General features: G+C 42.7%; 1 protein-coding gene across 1 annotated transcript in view; it reads right to left on the minus strand.

The window, feature by feature from the left end:
* Positions 1-16,739, minus strand: part of LOC117455458 (collagen alpha-1(XIV) chain-like) — a 236,520-nt gene that overhangs the window by 9,248 nt on the left and 210,533 nt on the right. The window contains 6 exon segments of the mRNA XM_034094977.1: positions 963-998; positions 4,104-4,175; positions 4,789-4,842; positions 4,983-5,036; positions 5,967-6,020; positions 6,339-6,434. Of these exon segments, the coding sequence (XP_033950868.1) occupies positions 963-998; positions 4,104-4,175; positions 4,789-4,842; positions 4,983-5,036; positions 5,967-6,020; positions 6,339-6,434 (366 nt within the window).

Genomic DNA, 16,739 nt, shown 5'->3' on the forward strand with positions numbered 1-16,739 from the left:
GAGGGACGTGGTCTGTGACTGGCGGAGCAGAGGGACGTGGTCTGTGACTGACGGAGCAGAGGGACGTGGTCTGTGACTGACGGAGCAGAGGGACGTGGTCTGTGACTGGCGGAGCAGAGGGACGTGGTCTGTGACTGACGGAGCAGAGGGACGTGGTCTGTGACTGACGGAGCCGAGGGGACGTGGTCTGTGACTGGCGGAGCAGAGGGACGTGGTCTGTGACTGGCGGAGCAGAGAGACGTGGTCTGTGACTGGCGGAGCAGAGGGACGGGGTCTGTGACTGGCGGAGCAGAGGGACGTGGTCTGTGACTGGCGGAGCAGAGGGACGTGGTCTGTGACTGGCGGAGCAGAGAGACGTGGTCTGTGACTGACGGAGCAGAGGGACGTGGTCTGTGACTGGCGGAGCAGAGGGACGTGGTCTGTGACTGGCGGAGCAGAGGGACGTGGTCTGTGACTGGCGGAGCAGAGAGACGTGGTCTGTGACTGACGGAGCAGAGGGACGGGGTCTGTGACTGGCGGAGCAGAGGGACGTGGTCTGTGACTGGCGGAGCAGAGGGACGTGGTCTGTGACTGGCGGAGCAGAGGGACGTGGTCTGTGACTGGCGGAGCAGAGGGACGGGGTCTGTGACTGGCGGAGCAGAGGGACGTTCCAGCACACTCTGCTCAGCCGTCACATCACTAAGAGTGCCGGTGCATTTCGTTTCCTTTTCCTGGGATGTTACAGAAGATTGAGGCAGTTTGAGTCGATCGATGTTTGTCTGCCTCCATCTTTGTTTTTCTATCAAGCGTATTTGCATTATTGCTACCTGCACATCTCACGTTTGATCTGAACAAAGTAACAAGTAGAGGATGCATGACTGAGTAGTGAAAGAGCGATGTGTCTTTGCAGTGTTTCGCTTGGACCTGCTCCTGTATGCTGCTGTGGACACATGAGTTTCTTCATTGTAAAACATTACACTTACCCGTTCACCCTTCTCCCCCTTGCCTCCCAGAAGACCCTGCAACACAGAAGAATCACTGAGCAACACAAAGACATTAACCTTAACGCACTGCTCAGTGCTCGAGTAACAGAAGACGGCTAACTAAAGGTTCTCTATGTTCAACGATCTGCACACGTATGTTCCTGCTGTGTCCTCTCTGCTTTTGAGCCCCAACCATTCAGTTGACTATGACCGTAGACCGTTGAACATAGAGAACCTTTAGTTAGCACTGATAGCGGTACGTCTGTGAGTATACGTGTGTCCATCACAGCACATTACAGTGGGAGTGGGGAGTATGAGAAATGGTTTGGGCTCAACAGACAAAAGGCAATCTCATTCAAACAGATCCGTGTCCAGAAGCTGAACTTGACCTTCAGACATTTCATATAAGATGGTGTGGTCATTAGTGAGGCTCTCTGTCGCCCTGCCACCTTTCTGTAAACACACATACACACATTCTAAGTTCAGACACCTCACGTCTCAATGGTCTTAATGATATGTGTGACCTGCTCCATCGAAATCAGGCGCATTGACCCGAAGACACATTTTGAGTTGAATACACTGCTGGAAAGAGGAGATTCCTAGCTTTCTGATGATATCAGGATTGTTGTTGTACTCCAGATATTAAGCAATATGTCACATTATATACTGACTGTCACCGAGTCATCATTTTGAGAAAAAGGCCTTCAAAGTTTCTTCTTCTCTGGAATCCATCGATCTGATTGGTTATTAGCAAATGATCAAAATACTACGGAGGGAAGATATTTTCGTTTGGATTACTGGTCTGGGGGAAGCTCACGAGTGTGTGTGTGTGTGTTTGTGTGTATACGTGTGTGTATATGTGTGTGTGTTAGTATACGTGTGTGTGTTTGTGTAATTTTGCGTTTGTGTGTATTGTGTTTGTTTCCCGGGGAAAACCCCCAGGAGAAACACCGGCTGTTGTTATGCCTGCTGTGACGTTAAAGGGATAGTGGAAATTGAACCCCAAATAGTTTCGTTTTAACTTATATACAAGCATAATTACGTACCAAAACAATCACACCTGATTAAAAAAATATAATAATTGCCTTACGCATGTTAGAAGCACTTTATTGCAGCTTCCCCGAACTTTTTTAGAAACGAAATGATGAGTCAGCCAAACCGGAAGTGAGGAAAACTCAGGAAGACGAAACGATAACAAACCATGGCGTCTATGCAGAAGGAACGTGGAAGGGCAAATATACCAGACAAAGAAGAAGGATTGTACGAGGTATCCAGTGATGATAGCGAGTCAGAAACATCCTCTCGGCTTTCCTACGAAAATGTAGTTTTAGGAACTGAATCTGAATCCGGTTCAGTAAGCGACGATGGTGAGAATATTGAGCCAGACGATGGACCATTACGTCCTTATTTGTTCGAGCCCGAGGTGATGGAGGTAGTTCACGGCATGGGCAATGGCGAGGATGACCAGGACCAGGCGCCAGATGATGCACCCCTACGCACAAATAATCTTGACTGGTAGGTCCCTAAGCATAGCTCACGCTAGGCGCTATATTATATATTGCAAAAGTTGGCATGCATGCACTGTAGGCCTATGGCTATGCCCGAGGATGACTGCATGTAGGGTACATTTCATAACATACCAGGGTCAGGTTCACATAAATTATCTTGTCACATTTATTATTGTATATGTAACAGCCTTATGGGCATTAATTACATGAATATATTGAAATGAATTGTATACTAGCATGATATACAGCTAGAGCCAATCGGTCTTTTGACGTAGTATGGTCCTAATCCTAGGCTAGCCAGGCTGCCTGTCAAGTGTAGGCTGTACTCACAGTACTGTTAGTCTATCATGTCTATATGATGACTGTAGTGTACACATTCGACACCGTGTACCGGATTATCGGATGACGAGGCCTCCGGTCGCCTAATCGACAGGCAATAAATGGCGTTGTACACAATGGTACAGGCTAATGATGCATTAAATCAGCCAGAAAACATAATAAAATACTCGTGCCTCGTCCAATGTTTGTGCCCGTCTTCCTTTGTTTTCGTCATCACCCGAAGATTCCCGAAGTATTTCGTTTCATTGAGAGGGCGTGGTCGGGAGCAGTAAAATTGAAAATAAAATGAAACTAGGCGCATGAAATTAAAAAAAATGGTTTATTATGCTTATTTTTAATAAAAATACATAAGTTAAACCCAAAATTCGCGGATTTCCACTATCCCTTTAAGTTACTCCATTCTCTGCTTGTAATTATGCCGTTAAAAGCTTCAACGTTGTATTTATCATCTGAATTCGCCGAAACAAGTTTAATATTCTGAAAGCCAAGACTTTGTTTAATTGAAATCAGATGAAAACAAACTGTAACGAACCCTGCCGTGTTATCTATGATTACTCTACGCGTACATTCATAATGTCAGCCGGAGGGAGGGGGGGCGGCGCTGCGGAACAGCAGATTGCGAATGAGAGGTGCCTGTCATCTTCCCTTTACAAACTTAAAGAATGTATTTATCGTGTGAGTTTGGAAATAAAAGCTTCATATTCTGAAAGCCAAGACTTGGTTTGTTTAAAATCAAACAAAACACCCGACAGCGGAAAAATAGTTTTTTACGCAAATCCACGTTTATTCTGAAATGAGCCGTTGCGACTTCCGACTGATTCCGATAGAGCGGGTCACAGATGAGACTATTGGATCAAACTGTAATTGATGGACCAAATTGGAAACCTATTTAGTTGTAGGCACTCATCCTGTGAAAGTTCATCGAGTGGTAATGGGAGTGACTGCTGAGAACAGGAAGCAGGGCTTTATTTACTTTAACAGAGTAGGATTAGTAAAACTGCCAAAGAACATTTCTAGGAAGGAAGGCTCCGACTTGAGGTGATCTCCTCTGGTTTCACGAACACGGCTCTCTGGCCCACATTTGAGTGTGTGTGACATGTGGCTGGACAGGAAGAGGTTCGTCCTGCTGACAGACCCTTCCTCCACCCTCTCCGTGTGTCTGGCAGACTCTGTGAAGCCTGACTGACACCACTTCCTGCACTGCTTTTGTCAGAAGGACAAGGGGGGACACGACACCATGTGTTCCTGCTTCAGGTGTGAACCCTCACTGGGGTCAGCAGACTGTCACACTCACCGGGGGGCCCAGTTCTCCCATTTTCCCTGAAGAGCCGGGGTTACCCTGGGACCCCGGGGCTCCTGGCGTCCCCTGAAGAGACACAGACAGATATGATGAGGAAGATTCAGGATCAGAGGACACTTCATAGGCCAGTCAAAAGAAGAACACTCAAGTGAAGAAAGCATCTTCAATACACTGCTTGTATTCACATGCCCCTGGGTGTGAGGGTAGACCCTGTATATATCTTACCTCACTACAAGTAGTCAGATCATAATTAACACTCAGTTCAGGCCGACATATTGTTTAACTATTTGTTATGAAGTATTTCCTGAAGAAATCGGCTGCATTGATTACAAAAAAATGCATACATGGTGTTTTTATTTGTGTTAACATATTAGCCTGCTAATCACACCCAGGTCACTTTCAATATTTGCATGTATTTTATGCATACATCCATACATTCACTAGCTTGTTGCGCACTTAGCGGATGTGAACTGCTTAAGAAGTGACCAAAGTAGGATCGATATTATTTTGTGATTCAAAATAGTTTATAAAGTTGCATGTTTTTATAAGAGTGTTGAATAAAATGCCAAACATAACGGTTCATGGTGGTTTACATGGACCGTGTGAAGTTAAAGAAAGACGACGAGAACACAGCATCAAGTCTGTTAGCTGACCAAGACAACATGTGATCGTCACTTACAGTGGTTCCTGAGGGGCCCTGTCTGCCCTGGGAGCCGTCCTTGCCCAGCAGGCCCTGAGGGGGAGGGAAGCACAAGCAGGTCAGAATCAAACACGTGGGCGTGCAGGTGAGAAGGTGCTGCTCCTGATATCCCCGGCCTGCCTGAGACCTGGCATGTCAGCCTATGGACACTGCTGCGGTCCTTATTGACTCACTCTGACTCCCGCAGGTCCCTCTCGGCCTGGAGCTCCAGGTCTGCCAGACACTCCCTGAGACACAGAGCAGAGGTCGCTGAAGGTCACACTCACACGGCGTCAATACACACACATTCAACCAATCACAGGGATATTACAATAACCTGAGTGGAGACTGTGTCAACATGTTTGATGAATAATTACCAGGACTATAAGGAAAAAAATAATCTTATTTTTAAGTACATTTTATAATATATAACATTAGAGCTGTCATATCTAAATAAATAGAAAAATAAGAGTAGTAATACATGACATGTCACTTACATACTCCCCACAGCAGCACTTTGGGGTGACGTGTCAGGGACACAACGACATGCTGACTGCAGTGGGGTTTGAACCTGTGACCCCCTGATCCTAACGCCAACGCTCTATCCACTATCCATCTTTACATTAATGCCAATACGATGAACCGTGTAACTTTAAAGTCCGGACTTCATATTGATCTGTTCCGTTTTAAACTGTTGTTGCACAAACTCTGTAAGCATAATTCCTTCTCCCGAGTCACTCGGGGAAAGAAATAGATTTGAACAGAAATAGACTTTTGCAAATGGCACCATTATTCAAAATCTGACAACAATGTCCTTCCAAACTGTCATGTTGGTGGTAATACAGTGTCGAGCAGAAATGACTTGTGGGGGATCCGTGCACGCAACAGACACAGCACACGGTGTCATGTTACACAATGATCATTCATTTCAATCAGAACTAAAACAGTCGAACGTTTGAGAAGATGGTGGCGTGGTGAAGCACACGTTGTTAGGTACGTTACTCAGACGTGTGACTCACACGTTGACCATGCAGACCTAACAGTAGTTTTCTTTATCAAATGGAGGTCTGGAAATGTCACAATGATCCCACAGTATACGTGTTCTCACCTTGACCAACATTATACCAAACATGCTTCCATGGACAACTGTTATGTTGTGTTGGCAATGTGTATGTTACCTGTGTTCCTTGTGGTCCAGCTTCACCTTTCTGTCCTCCCTCTCCTGGAGCGCCCTGCACACACAGAATGGTTCAGTATGTATCTCGTTGTTCATCATGGAGTTACTAAACAACATATTTGTAATCATGAAGACATTTTTACAAATACTGAATCACATCTGAATTCAAGAACAAACTGTCAGGGCAGCTATATTATTCTGTTCTCCAAAAGTACAGAAAACATGAGAGAACTAGTAGTCAAATAGTTAAATAGTTAAATATAGGCACAAGAGTGGGGTAGTATCAGGTATATACAGCTGATGACCTCAGTTCTATAGTGAGGCAGGGAGCTGGGTGTGTGTGTGTGTGTGTGTGTGTGTGTGTGTGTCTTACTGGGCCCCCCATGATGGAGCGTCCACTCGGTCCCTGTGGTCCTTGGGACCCCTGAGGTCCTGGTAAACCTGTGTCCCCGACTGGACCACCTGGTCCCTAGACAGAGAGAGAAAGAGAAACAGACTTTAATGTTGGCACATATGTATTGAACACTTTCCCAGAGGCTTGTTGCTGATTGGCTAACCTCCACAGAAAGGTGTATTATTCCCAGTTCCACAAGAAGCAAGAGTCTGCCTGAATGTCTGTCTGTGTTGAGGCCTTCTATATTTCACCATAAATAACAACATTTATTTTGGTTGCATTCAATGCAACTGTGTGGACTAGATGGGTAGATGGGAGGAGTCAAACGAATGTTGTAAAGATTGTTACATTGGCATTTTTTTCAAACGGGCTACAGTGAATCTCAAACCAGATATCCCATTGAAAACTGTTCAAATGCTTCCAGGAAACATTACACTTGACAAATTCGCAATTGCATAGCTTTCGACTTGCCACATGTAAACTGTGGAAGCGGTATTAATAACAAAGACTAAGTTAGTAAGGGCTGAATACTAAATGCCAATCCGAATTGCATGATGTTACTCTCACATCATAAACACTGGATCAAGTGATGAGTATCCGTTTAGTGGCTGATCTGTTCACAAACATACTTTGACCATTCCTCAGAAAGTAAAGTTAAAGGTTAAACCCAAACACTTTGGTTTTATAAAGCGTCATCATGTTCTGCTTTGATATCTTTTTCTGCTGATGGTCATTTTTTAAAACCCCATTTCAAGGGTGTAACATCTGATTATTTGATATGACGGCTGAGAGGAAGTGAGGGTAGAGATGTTATCAGAATATGTCATGTTAGAAGTCAATATATAGTCAAAGCGTAATGTAGCTTCAGGATGCTATGTTAAAACACCAGGGCGTTTTAAAAGCATCAGTCTCGTTTTGCATGTTTCTGTAAACATGTTGTAAACATATGCAGTGCTTCTTTTGGGCTAAAACCTCGTTCTTCATTCTAGACGTTGCAGTCTATTAGATCAAACTGGAGCAGCATTGATATTCAAACGTCATCAGTGAATGATCAGCGTCCTGCCAACCCTTTTCAATTCTCCAGCATGCTTTACAAACCACATCCTTATCAGAGAACAAGGTCATCAGCTTTCATACTTGCATGTTGACTGAGGACGGGTTTCATAAGCTCAAAGGAAGTTTGAAAATATGGTAGTGACACCATTTGTTTTGAGCATATATTCATGCTGCTCCATACCTTGTGTTGAACACAGAGCACAAGTATTGGACTTTTGAGTTTGTTCTTGCCAAATGTCTTCCAACATTTATGATGCCATAAACTTGAGTGTGAGATACACCAAGGGAGCGAGAGAGGACAAGGGAACAACCTGTAATCTGCAACTGCAACACCGGATGCCGCCAAATCCTAAACAATGCCCCGATCACTACAGAAACTAGTTTGTTTTATTCGTTACCCGAATGAATATGATTAAGCCTTAAAGATGAAACATTACTTTGTTACGTTTGCTTTTCAGACTTTACACATATGTTTACAGATGAAAGGCATAAGTTGCACTTTACAGTGTAGTTTATCAGCTTGTCATCCTGTCAATATTCCGCTCCAAAATGGTGGAATGAGCTCCCACTGACCTCAGGACGGCAGAAAGCTCACACACCTTCCAGACTGAAAACTCATCTCTTTCGACTCCACCTCGAGCGATAGAATGACTAACAAAGCACTTATATACTAATAAAGGACTGGCTTATCTAAAGCCAGTTGAGTAGCACTTGAAATGCTTGGCTCTATGAAACTGATGTTTGTATCTTGTTGGTCGAACGCACTTATTGTAAGTCGCTTTGGATAAAAGCGTCAGCTAAATGCAATGTTATGTCTTCAATGCAGCTGCGATCTGATTACTCCTTTTATCTGTAACCTGTTGTAATAATCAACTGTCACATTTGAACTCTGTTACACATGACCACAATGTCAGAAACAGTTTAAATTGAGTTACCAGAAATAACTTTGTTAGCAACATTTCCTGTTTTGACCAAAATGTTAACTCACTTTGTGTTGTGTGTGTGGGCAGGGTGCAGGGGCTGAGACGAAACCTTGCATTGCACCTCTCACCTTTATTTATACGAAGTAAAACAAATGTAATACAAAATGTAATGATTATATTAATATATTAAAGACTTTTAAATGTTACGACTATGTATTCATAGTTTGAATCTGCTAGCTGAATATAAAAAAATCACCAAACTGGTGTTACAAGGCGGGCGCAACAGCGGTAATTAAAGTTTAAAAGTCTCAAAAATGCTACAACTCCTGTCACAAACTGGATGGATGTGAAGTATGTTGTTGAAGGAGGATGAAAGCGTAATCAAGGAGCTCTATTGGATAGACTTTGATGGTTATTGGACTCAGGATTAACTCATCTGGATTCCCGCTGTATGAAGAAATGAAAGGACGGCACAGAAGTGGAAACAATTCACAAAGGGATTCAACCGTTTAAAACACATGCTCAAAGTAAGCCGGATTTTGCCGATGTGTTTATGTGGATTCAAAAGTCGTAAATAATCTACAAAATGGAGGAGACCGATCTGATCGGAGCAACTGGGACAAATCATCCAACTGAAACCGGCATGGACAATGACTGTTTTAAAAATGCGCTTATCCAGACATGCCTGGTTTGGACACTTTATGGGCAGAAGAAACATTTCTATTAAAGAAAAAATTATACATTTCTATGCCTATAATAGCTACTAACTTGAATTTGTATTCAAATTAATTCATCAATTATTTTTTATATTTTATTGTAAAAGTAGAGACAAGGCTTTTAGTGACAATCTTGTATTGCGTTAGAATTATATGTAAAACATTTTTTTATTTGAGGCCAAATATTATATTTTGGCCTCAAATCAATCAATCATCTGAGGCCTGGCGCCCCCACTGCGATCTTTGGCACCCCCCCCCCCCAAGGGGGCGCGCCCCCCAGGTTGGGAACCACTGAGTTAAATAATATTAAGTATGTTTGTGTGTGTGTGTGTGTGTGAGAGAGAGAGAAAGCCAGGCAGGACTTCCTTTTTGTTCTTTGCTGATGCAAGAATAATTAAACTGGCAGCAGCAGCATCAGTACGGCATACTACGTCAATTAGTGTATATCTACCATAGTTAGTACTGCATACACATTCAGGCAGCATAGTAAGTCTCAGGATGTCAGATATTTATGCCAGACCTGATTTATCAAAGAAGGTGATATTCACCAGAAAGTTGCAGGGGGACAATGGACAGTGGGAGGAAAGGGAGGTGGATATCTACGAGGGTGCAGACGCTGTTGGAGAGGATCACCCTGATCATCAGTCACAACAGGTGGTAAGTGAGAAATTATGAAAAATCAAAGCTATAAATAATCATTTTCTTTTTGTGGATGTCCCTCTAACTCATGTTGGACTGCATGGTGTGTCAGGGGTATGATCTCCGGAATAATTTCTTTTAAAATAAAGCCCTTAAATGATGGAGGAGTGTGCTTTATACAGTATAAACTGTGTACAGTATAAACGGTATAAACTGGGACCAAAGTCCAGAGTCTCAACTTGCATAGTTTTTGGGTAGCAACAGTAAGTGATTGGTTGGCTGCTGCACTTGCAAGTGCCCCAGACGAGAACGGGTAAGGAAACATACTGTAATAATGGTTCAGATTAAAACATATTGTACATTTAAATACATACAGTATCAGTCAAACGTTTGGAAGGTTTTTGTTTATTTGTATTATTTTCTACATTGTGGATTAATACTGAAGACATCAAAACTATAAAATAGCACATATGGAATTAAACAAAAAAGTGTTGAACAATCCAGAATATGTTTTATATCTTAGATTATTCAAAGTACCCCCCCCCTTTGCCTTGATGACAGCTTTGCACACTCTTGGCTTCTCTCAGTCAGCTTCATGAGGTCGTCCCCGGGAACGGTTTTCAAACGTCTTGAAGGAGTACCCAGAGGTGCTGTGCACTTGTTGGTTGCTTTTCCTTCACTCTGCGGTCCAACTGATGCCAAACCATCTCAATTGCGTTGAGGTCGGCTTGATGGGGGGCCAGGTCATCTGACGCAGCACTGCATCACTAGATAGTTGAATATTGACGCTAAAGCCCCCCCCCCTGCGTTTGATAGTGACGCCAAGAGATCCTGACATAACGTTTAAAGGCCGCTACACACCAACCTGAGACCAAAGAACGCGTCCCGACTTTTACGTCCGCTACGTCGCCTGCGTTGGCTACGCCTGCGTTGGCTACGCCGCCCGCCTACGCCGCCCGCCTACGAACACACCGCAAAGACTTCAGTCGACGAGTGGCAATAACTGTCCTTACCAGCAGGCAGCGGTAGTGTGTATTCGTCATTCAAAAGAGGCAACAGCCGATCAGAGTGATTTCTTTGGCCGACTTTCGGGAGGTGTGAAAATGTGCCGTAAAGCAACGACGGTGCGGGACACACCAACCTGAGTAGGGCTCGCGAATGCCCGAATGCCTCTGCCTCCCAAAATCGGGTAGGTGTGTCAGCGCCTTAAAGCATAATGAAGACAATATATTGAGAGCATAATGTTTTTAATGCAACGCAGTCTCGCATCGTATGCTTCAGCAGAGAACCGGCCGCGGCCGTTGAATTTCAACGCAGCGGGGAGCATTCGCTCGGGATCTCAAGTCGTCTACTACATACGTTTAGGGAGCTCTATAGAAGTCATCCCCGAAAGTTGAATCTCGACGCTAAAGGGCCCCCCCTTGCGTTGGAAAGTGATGACAGGGACCCTGACATAACGTCAACATAGGCCGAGTTGGGAGTGAGAATGTGTTGACCAAACACTAATTATTCAAAGTAGAGTATTTTATTTTATATATGGTAATACTAAGAAGGCATAGGCCTATATGATGATAATGTTTGACATATATTTATATATATTATATAATATATATTGATATTAAAAAAGTGATCTGTTTTCCATGTCATTCCTGTGTTTTTCTTATCAGAAAGTGAAGTTATTTATTTGTAAACTCCAAATCCTAATGTTTCCCTCAATGGCCTTTGTGCTCTGGGATGTGGCCTTTGTGCTCTGGGATGTGGCCTCTGTGCCCTAAAAAAATGTGTGACACCAAAGGTCAAATGGCCTTTCCCCTAAAATGACGAAAATCCAATTCACCAATGGGTAATGTTTAGATTTTAGGAACTTCCCCTCAATTCTATTGGCTCTAACAGTTAAAAACAGGTGTCAATCATCAACATGGCATCAATCTTGATACAGGGTACTTATTATATGTTGTAGTTTGGATTCCTAAAGCTTTTAGTCTACAACCCATCATTCAAGGGTGGTTTTCACGATAAGTAATGTTTTTTCTTTTAGACGGACACTATCATTGACATGTTTTTACTATGTTCAATCTGAATTTACTTTAAAATAAAAACATCTATATTGATTCTGACTTTTCTCCATCCAACTCACAGGTTTATCATTGCTTGATAATCGAGGAACCACCAGACCATCCTCCGGTGAAATCCTCAGATACTCGCCCCGCCCCCTTACTCTGTATCGCTCACTGATTGGACGACGCAGCGCATGCACTGATCTGATGCTTCTTGACATGAGAGCAGTTTCCCAGCGGAGTGAAGAAAATACATGAACCTCACGAGACTCACTCCTCAGTTTATACCGTGTTTTGTTTCAATTAATGTATCATTTAGTTACAAATATGTGATATATCTGAACAACAACGTGGGCACAAATCATTTTATTCATTTTTTGGAAACATTTTCATGATCGCTTTTTTCGTTTATACATTTTAAGAATGGCGTTTATCTTTTTTGAGAATGAGTTCTTATTTTATTTAATTTATTTGGGTCTACAACAGATGATACACAAACAGACTCAAACGGACGTGGCTTCACGTGACGCTCCGGAGGAAAGGACGTCCCATTGCTCTTAAAACTCATTTCCCTGCTTGTCGTGGTTTCCTTGCATCCCTCCATGCTTCCCTGGTGGGAGGGACTAGTCGCAGGGAAACGAGGCAAGTGAGGGACGCAAGGAATCCATTTAACCGACCTGAGAAGCAGCCTCCGTGTTCCCTCTTCCCTCCTCCCCGATTGTGTTCACCTGGTGCCCCTGTGTTTTCTCCTCCCTCCTCACCCGTGTCTTGTTTGTGTGATTAGTCTTGTGTGCATTTCAGTTCTGGTTTTTCTGTCTGTCTTTGTTGGTTCCTTGTTGGTTCTTTGTTGGTTCCTTGTTGTTGTTGACTGTGTTCACAGGGGAGAGTTCTGTACGTTACGTTTAGCCTTGATAAAGGTATTATCTGTTAAACCTGCATTCGGGTCCTGCCTGCTTCCCTCACCCCTGACAGTTATGATTTTTCAATTCGGACTAGCTGACATTATACAACTGTCCTGTTGCTACATAACCTGGAATACATCCAAACTTCTTTGGGCACAGAGCTCCACGTGCTCTTACAGGATTATTTAAATAAAGTAACTAAAAACATGGAATTGAAGTTTGGCTTTACTTTGCTTCAAGAAGTGAATACATTTATATACAGTCCCATTAACATGTGATTTCAAGCACCTCATATCTGCTTTGAATCCAGATGGATCATTTGTTGGCACTTATAAACACAGAGAGTATGCGTCTGTTAGCCAGAACGCACATCTGACTTCAACCAGTCCTCGTTTTCCCAAGCGACGTGCATATCAGAGTCCGTTGTTGGGTATTTGATTCCCCAGTAACACTTATGTATGTGTGCATCTGGTTGTGCTTTGTCCTGCTGCTATCTTCTATGTGGAAGCTGCCCAACTCAAAGGCAACCAGTGAACACGTTCATGTACTATTCAGTTTATCAAGATACTCTTGCGTGACCAGATATGTGTTGCATCTGGTGAGGAAGAAGATCATCTTTTTGTTTGTTTGACTTTTAACCTTTTTTTTCTAAAAACAACGAGGCTATGAGACTGGCAAGAGTGAACCACAACAGTAATGTTTAGGGTGGACAGATTGGGCCATCATATTTCCATATTGTCGGTCATTCAAAAATAAAACGTCTGCCAACTGTCCAGTCACACGGCAAAGACAAACAGATGCACATCGGCTGCTTCCCTCGGTGCACGCCATTTCATTTACGATGTGCCAATTAGGGAGATAAGGGCGAACATCGGCCTGTGCTGATGCGGGCCGGAGGCATCCCTAGTCAAGTGATGAGTACAATCAATCTGTGTTATCACCAGGCAGGCGGGCTAATGGAAAACAGTTACCCAGCAAGGAACGCGATAACAACAACCAGCTGCTTGCTTATCTGATACATCACAAGTTCAACATAGAGTAGTTTACAACGTAGAGCAATGACAATGTAAGGCAGGGGTGGGGAACCTTTTTCCTCTCAAGGGCCATTTCAATGTTTTCAACATCCTCCGAGGGCCGTACAAATGATTGACCTCTGCTTAAAAAGACTAAGATCACAGCCCATTCATTTGGCCTTTCTTTCATGCTGTGCAAAGAAAAAGCAACCTCTTAATCCAGATATCTCACCATGACTCGCGCATGCATGCACGTGCAGGGTGTGGCATGACCACCACAACAGAAAGATATGGACACAAGATGTGTGCAAATGTAGTTAGTATCCTATCCATGTGAACATGATTTAAGTGTGTCCTCTAGGGGGGTCTGGGGGCATGCTCCCCTGGGAAGAATTGTTTTTAAATGTTGAAGTTAAAAACATCAATCTGGGGCACTTTGAGAGCAACATTAAGAGATCTATGGAAACATCTCTCAACACCCATATGAAACAGAACTGTAAATGGATATTTTACAAATCACTCCCCTTTCAAACTGTATTCTTGTTTATTAATAACAACTTTTTTTTACTGTCATATAGTATTTTATACCCGTTTACTTTATTCTCTTATAACTATAATGATCATATAAAGATGTGCCTTTACCTCACTGGTTGTAGAAAAAGCTTCTTATATTCGTTAGCATAGCTAGCTAACCAGATGCTAATGATAACAACAAAGTTATTGTCTGTATGATCAGAATGACAGATGAGCAGATCGCCACTGGGTTTACAACTAAAGACACAGTCACGCAGAAACTGCAGCATGTGTACGGCTCCTTATGGATACTGCCATTTTTGGAATTGCTGGAGCGGAGCTGCGTTCTAGTGCTCCCCGTCAGAACTACACCCCTGTCAGAGATACCACGTGATGATATGTTAGGCTTGTGTTGTGTTCAAGGACCCTGACCTTGGCCAGGAAAAACAGGCACTCACTTGTTTAATTATTTTGCTGTCTAGATTTCTTTAATTTTAAGTTTTTTTTTGCGTGTGTTTATATATTACCTCGAGGGCCACACCAAATTGTCTCGCGGGCCGTATACGGCCCGGGGGCCGGAGGTTCCCCACCCCTGATGTAAGGTATAATGGAATATAATGTTATGAGGCTTTTTAGGCTTCTTTTAACATGCTTTTTGACAATGTTTTTTGCAATTTTCCCCATTGAAAACAATCCTTCAGCAGTCAAGAGAAGTCCGTTGATTCTAGGAGTGCTGTATCTTCTGATATTGGCTGGATCTACATGCGCTGTGAGGCCCTGCTTTATATTCTATAACATCATATTGACTGTGCTTTGATCTTCTGAGCGTGTTAACCTGCTCGGTGTTTACGTGTCCCAGCACAGTGTGCAACGTGCACAGGTGGAGGATAGCTCATGTTGGTAGAAAGGGAGAACAGCTGTCTCCGAACCATGTCATTATTTATTTCAAAACAAAATACATTAAAAAGTTAGATGGCGCATTTCTCAACCAATACAATGTCAAGAACAACCATTTAGCCAATGCAGCTATTTATTCATTTATATTATGCATTCCTTTTGTTCCAGGGGAACACATTGATGTGTATTATATCTAAGTATGTGCTCTCAGCCATTCATCACAGTAACTTTGAACGAGCACCATGTCAACTTTACAAAAGCTTATTCAGCCTGCTATGCATGACTTCAAAGTTAGGGTGCACCCCCCTAAGTCAGTGTTGGAGTAGTCCTTCAAAATGAAGAACGGCCTTCAGATGTGTCCTACTTTAATAAATACAATATGCAGCTCTGGAGAAGTTAAGAGTACAAAGTCACACGGCAAAGCAAACAGCCATTGGTGCGCGCCATTTCATTTGTGGATCTGCTAATTAGAGAACAAGGGCAACATCGGCCGGTGCTGATGCGTCCCTAATCAAAGCTGACTTTCCTTCATCACCAGACCGGCTAATGGGAAACGGGAATGGATTTCACTTGACACACATTGCTTCAAATGTGTGTGGTTTTACAATGAATCAGCTTCTTCTTGTTTCTGCTCCCTCCAGATATTTGTATTAAGTTGGAAAAAGTAAACTTGTAGACGGAAAGGGACCAGCTCAAAGTCATACGGAACGAAACACAAACAGAAACATGGAGCTCAAAATAAGTCTGAACGAAACCCATTCAGATGATGGACCTTCCAATGTTTGATCTAATATGATTTGATACATTTTCCATGGCTACCGTAATTTACACCAAAATGTACAGCTTGTGATAACCCTATCATACACTTTGTGTTAATGTAGTTTGTGTGATGGAATGCTTTGCATTGTATGTGTCCTACTAAAGCAGGGGTGTCAAACTCAAGGCCAGGGGGCCAAATCCGGCCCGAGACTTCATTTCATGTGGCCCCACAAGAGCTTGCAAAGAATATAATATGTTTATTATACGGTTACATGCTACTTTACAGAAGCACGTTGCCCATAAACGCCATGTCCCACAATGCATCTGGAATTTGACTTTTTCTCAGAATTTGACTTTTTCCTCATAAATAGATTTTTTTTTCAAAATGTGGCTTTTCTTTTAAAATCATATTGTGACATTCTTACTGAAGACACCGCTGTACTAAAGAGTTCTTAAACGCAAGTTTAAGAGCAAACAACTATGCCTGGGTGATAAATCAATATCATTCTAAACCATTATTAAATCGACCTTCTGGCATCATTTGGGATTAAAGCTGTTTTAGATCCGACGGGCTGCAGAACAGTTTCCTTTTCTTCTGTTGTTCTTTTTTTTTTTTTATACTTATGTTTTTATTGAGTTTTCACAACAATAATAACAGAACAACAAAACATAATACACACAAATCAGTTGTAAAATAAAACACAATAAATACTAGTTGTCTGAAGACCTTCAATATTCACACATACCGTACCATACTCATTGGTGTCAACCATGTAAATATTCCACTTTTCCCATTTCCTATTGAATGCATTCTCTTGGATTCTCAAAACATATGTCAACTTTTCCATGACAGAAATATCTTCAACAATTTCCAGCCACTGCTCCTGAGTCGGAGCGTTCACATT

Source organism: Pseudochaenichthys georgianus, chromosome 11 (genome assembly GCF_902827115.2).
Source record: "Pseudochaenichthys georgianus chromosome 11, fPseGeo1.2, whole genome shotgun sequence".
NCBI classification, from domain to species: domain Eukaryota; kingdom Metazoa; phylum Chordata; class Actinopteri; order Perciformes; family Channichthyidae; genus Pseudochaenichthys; species Pseudochaenichthys georgianus.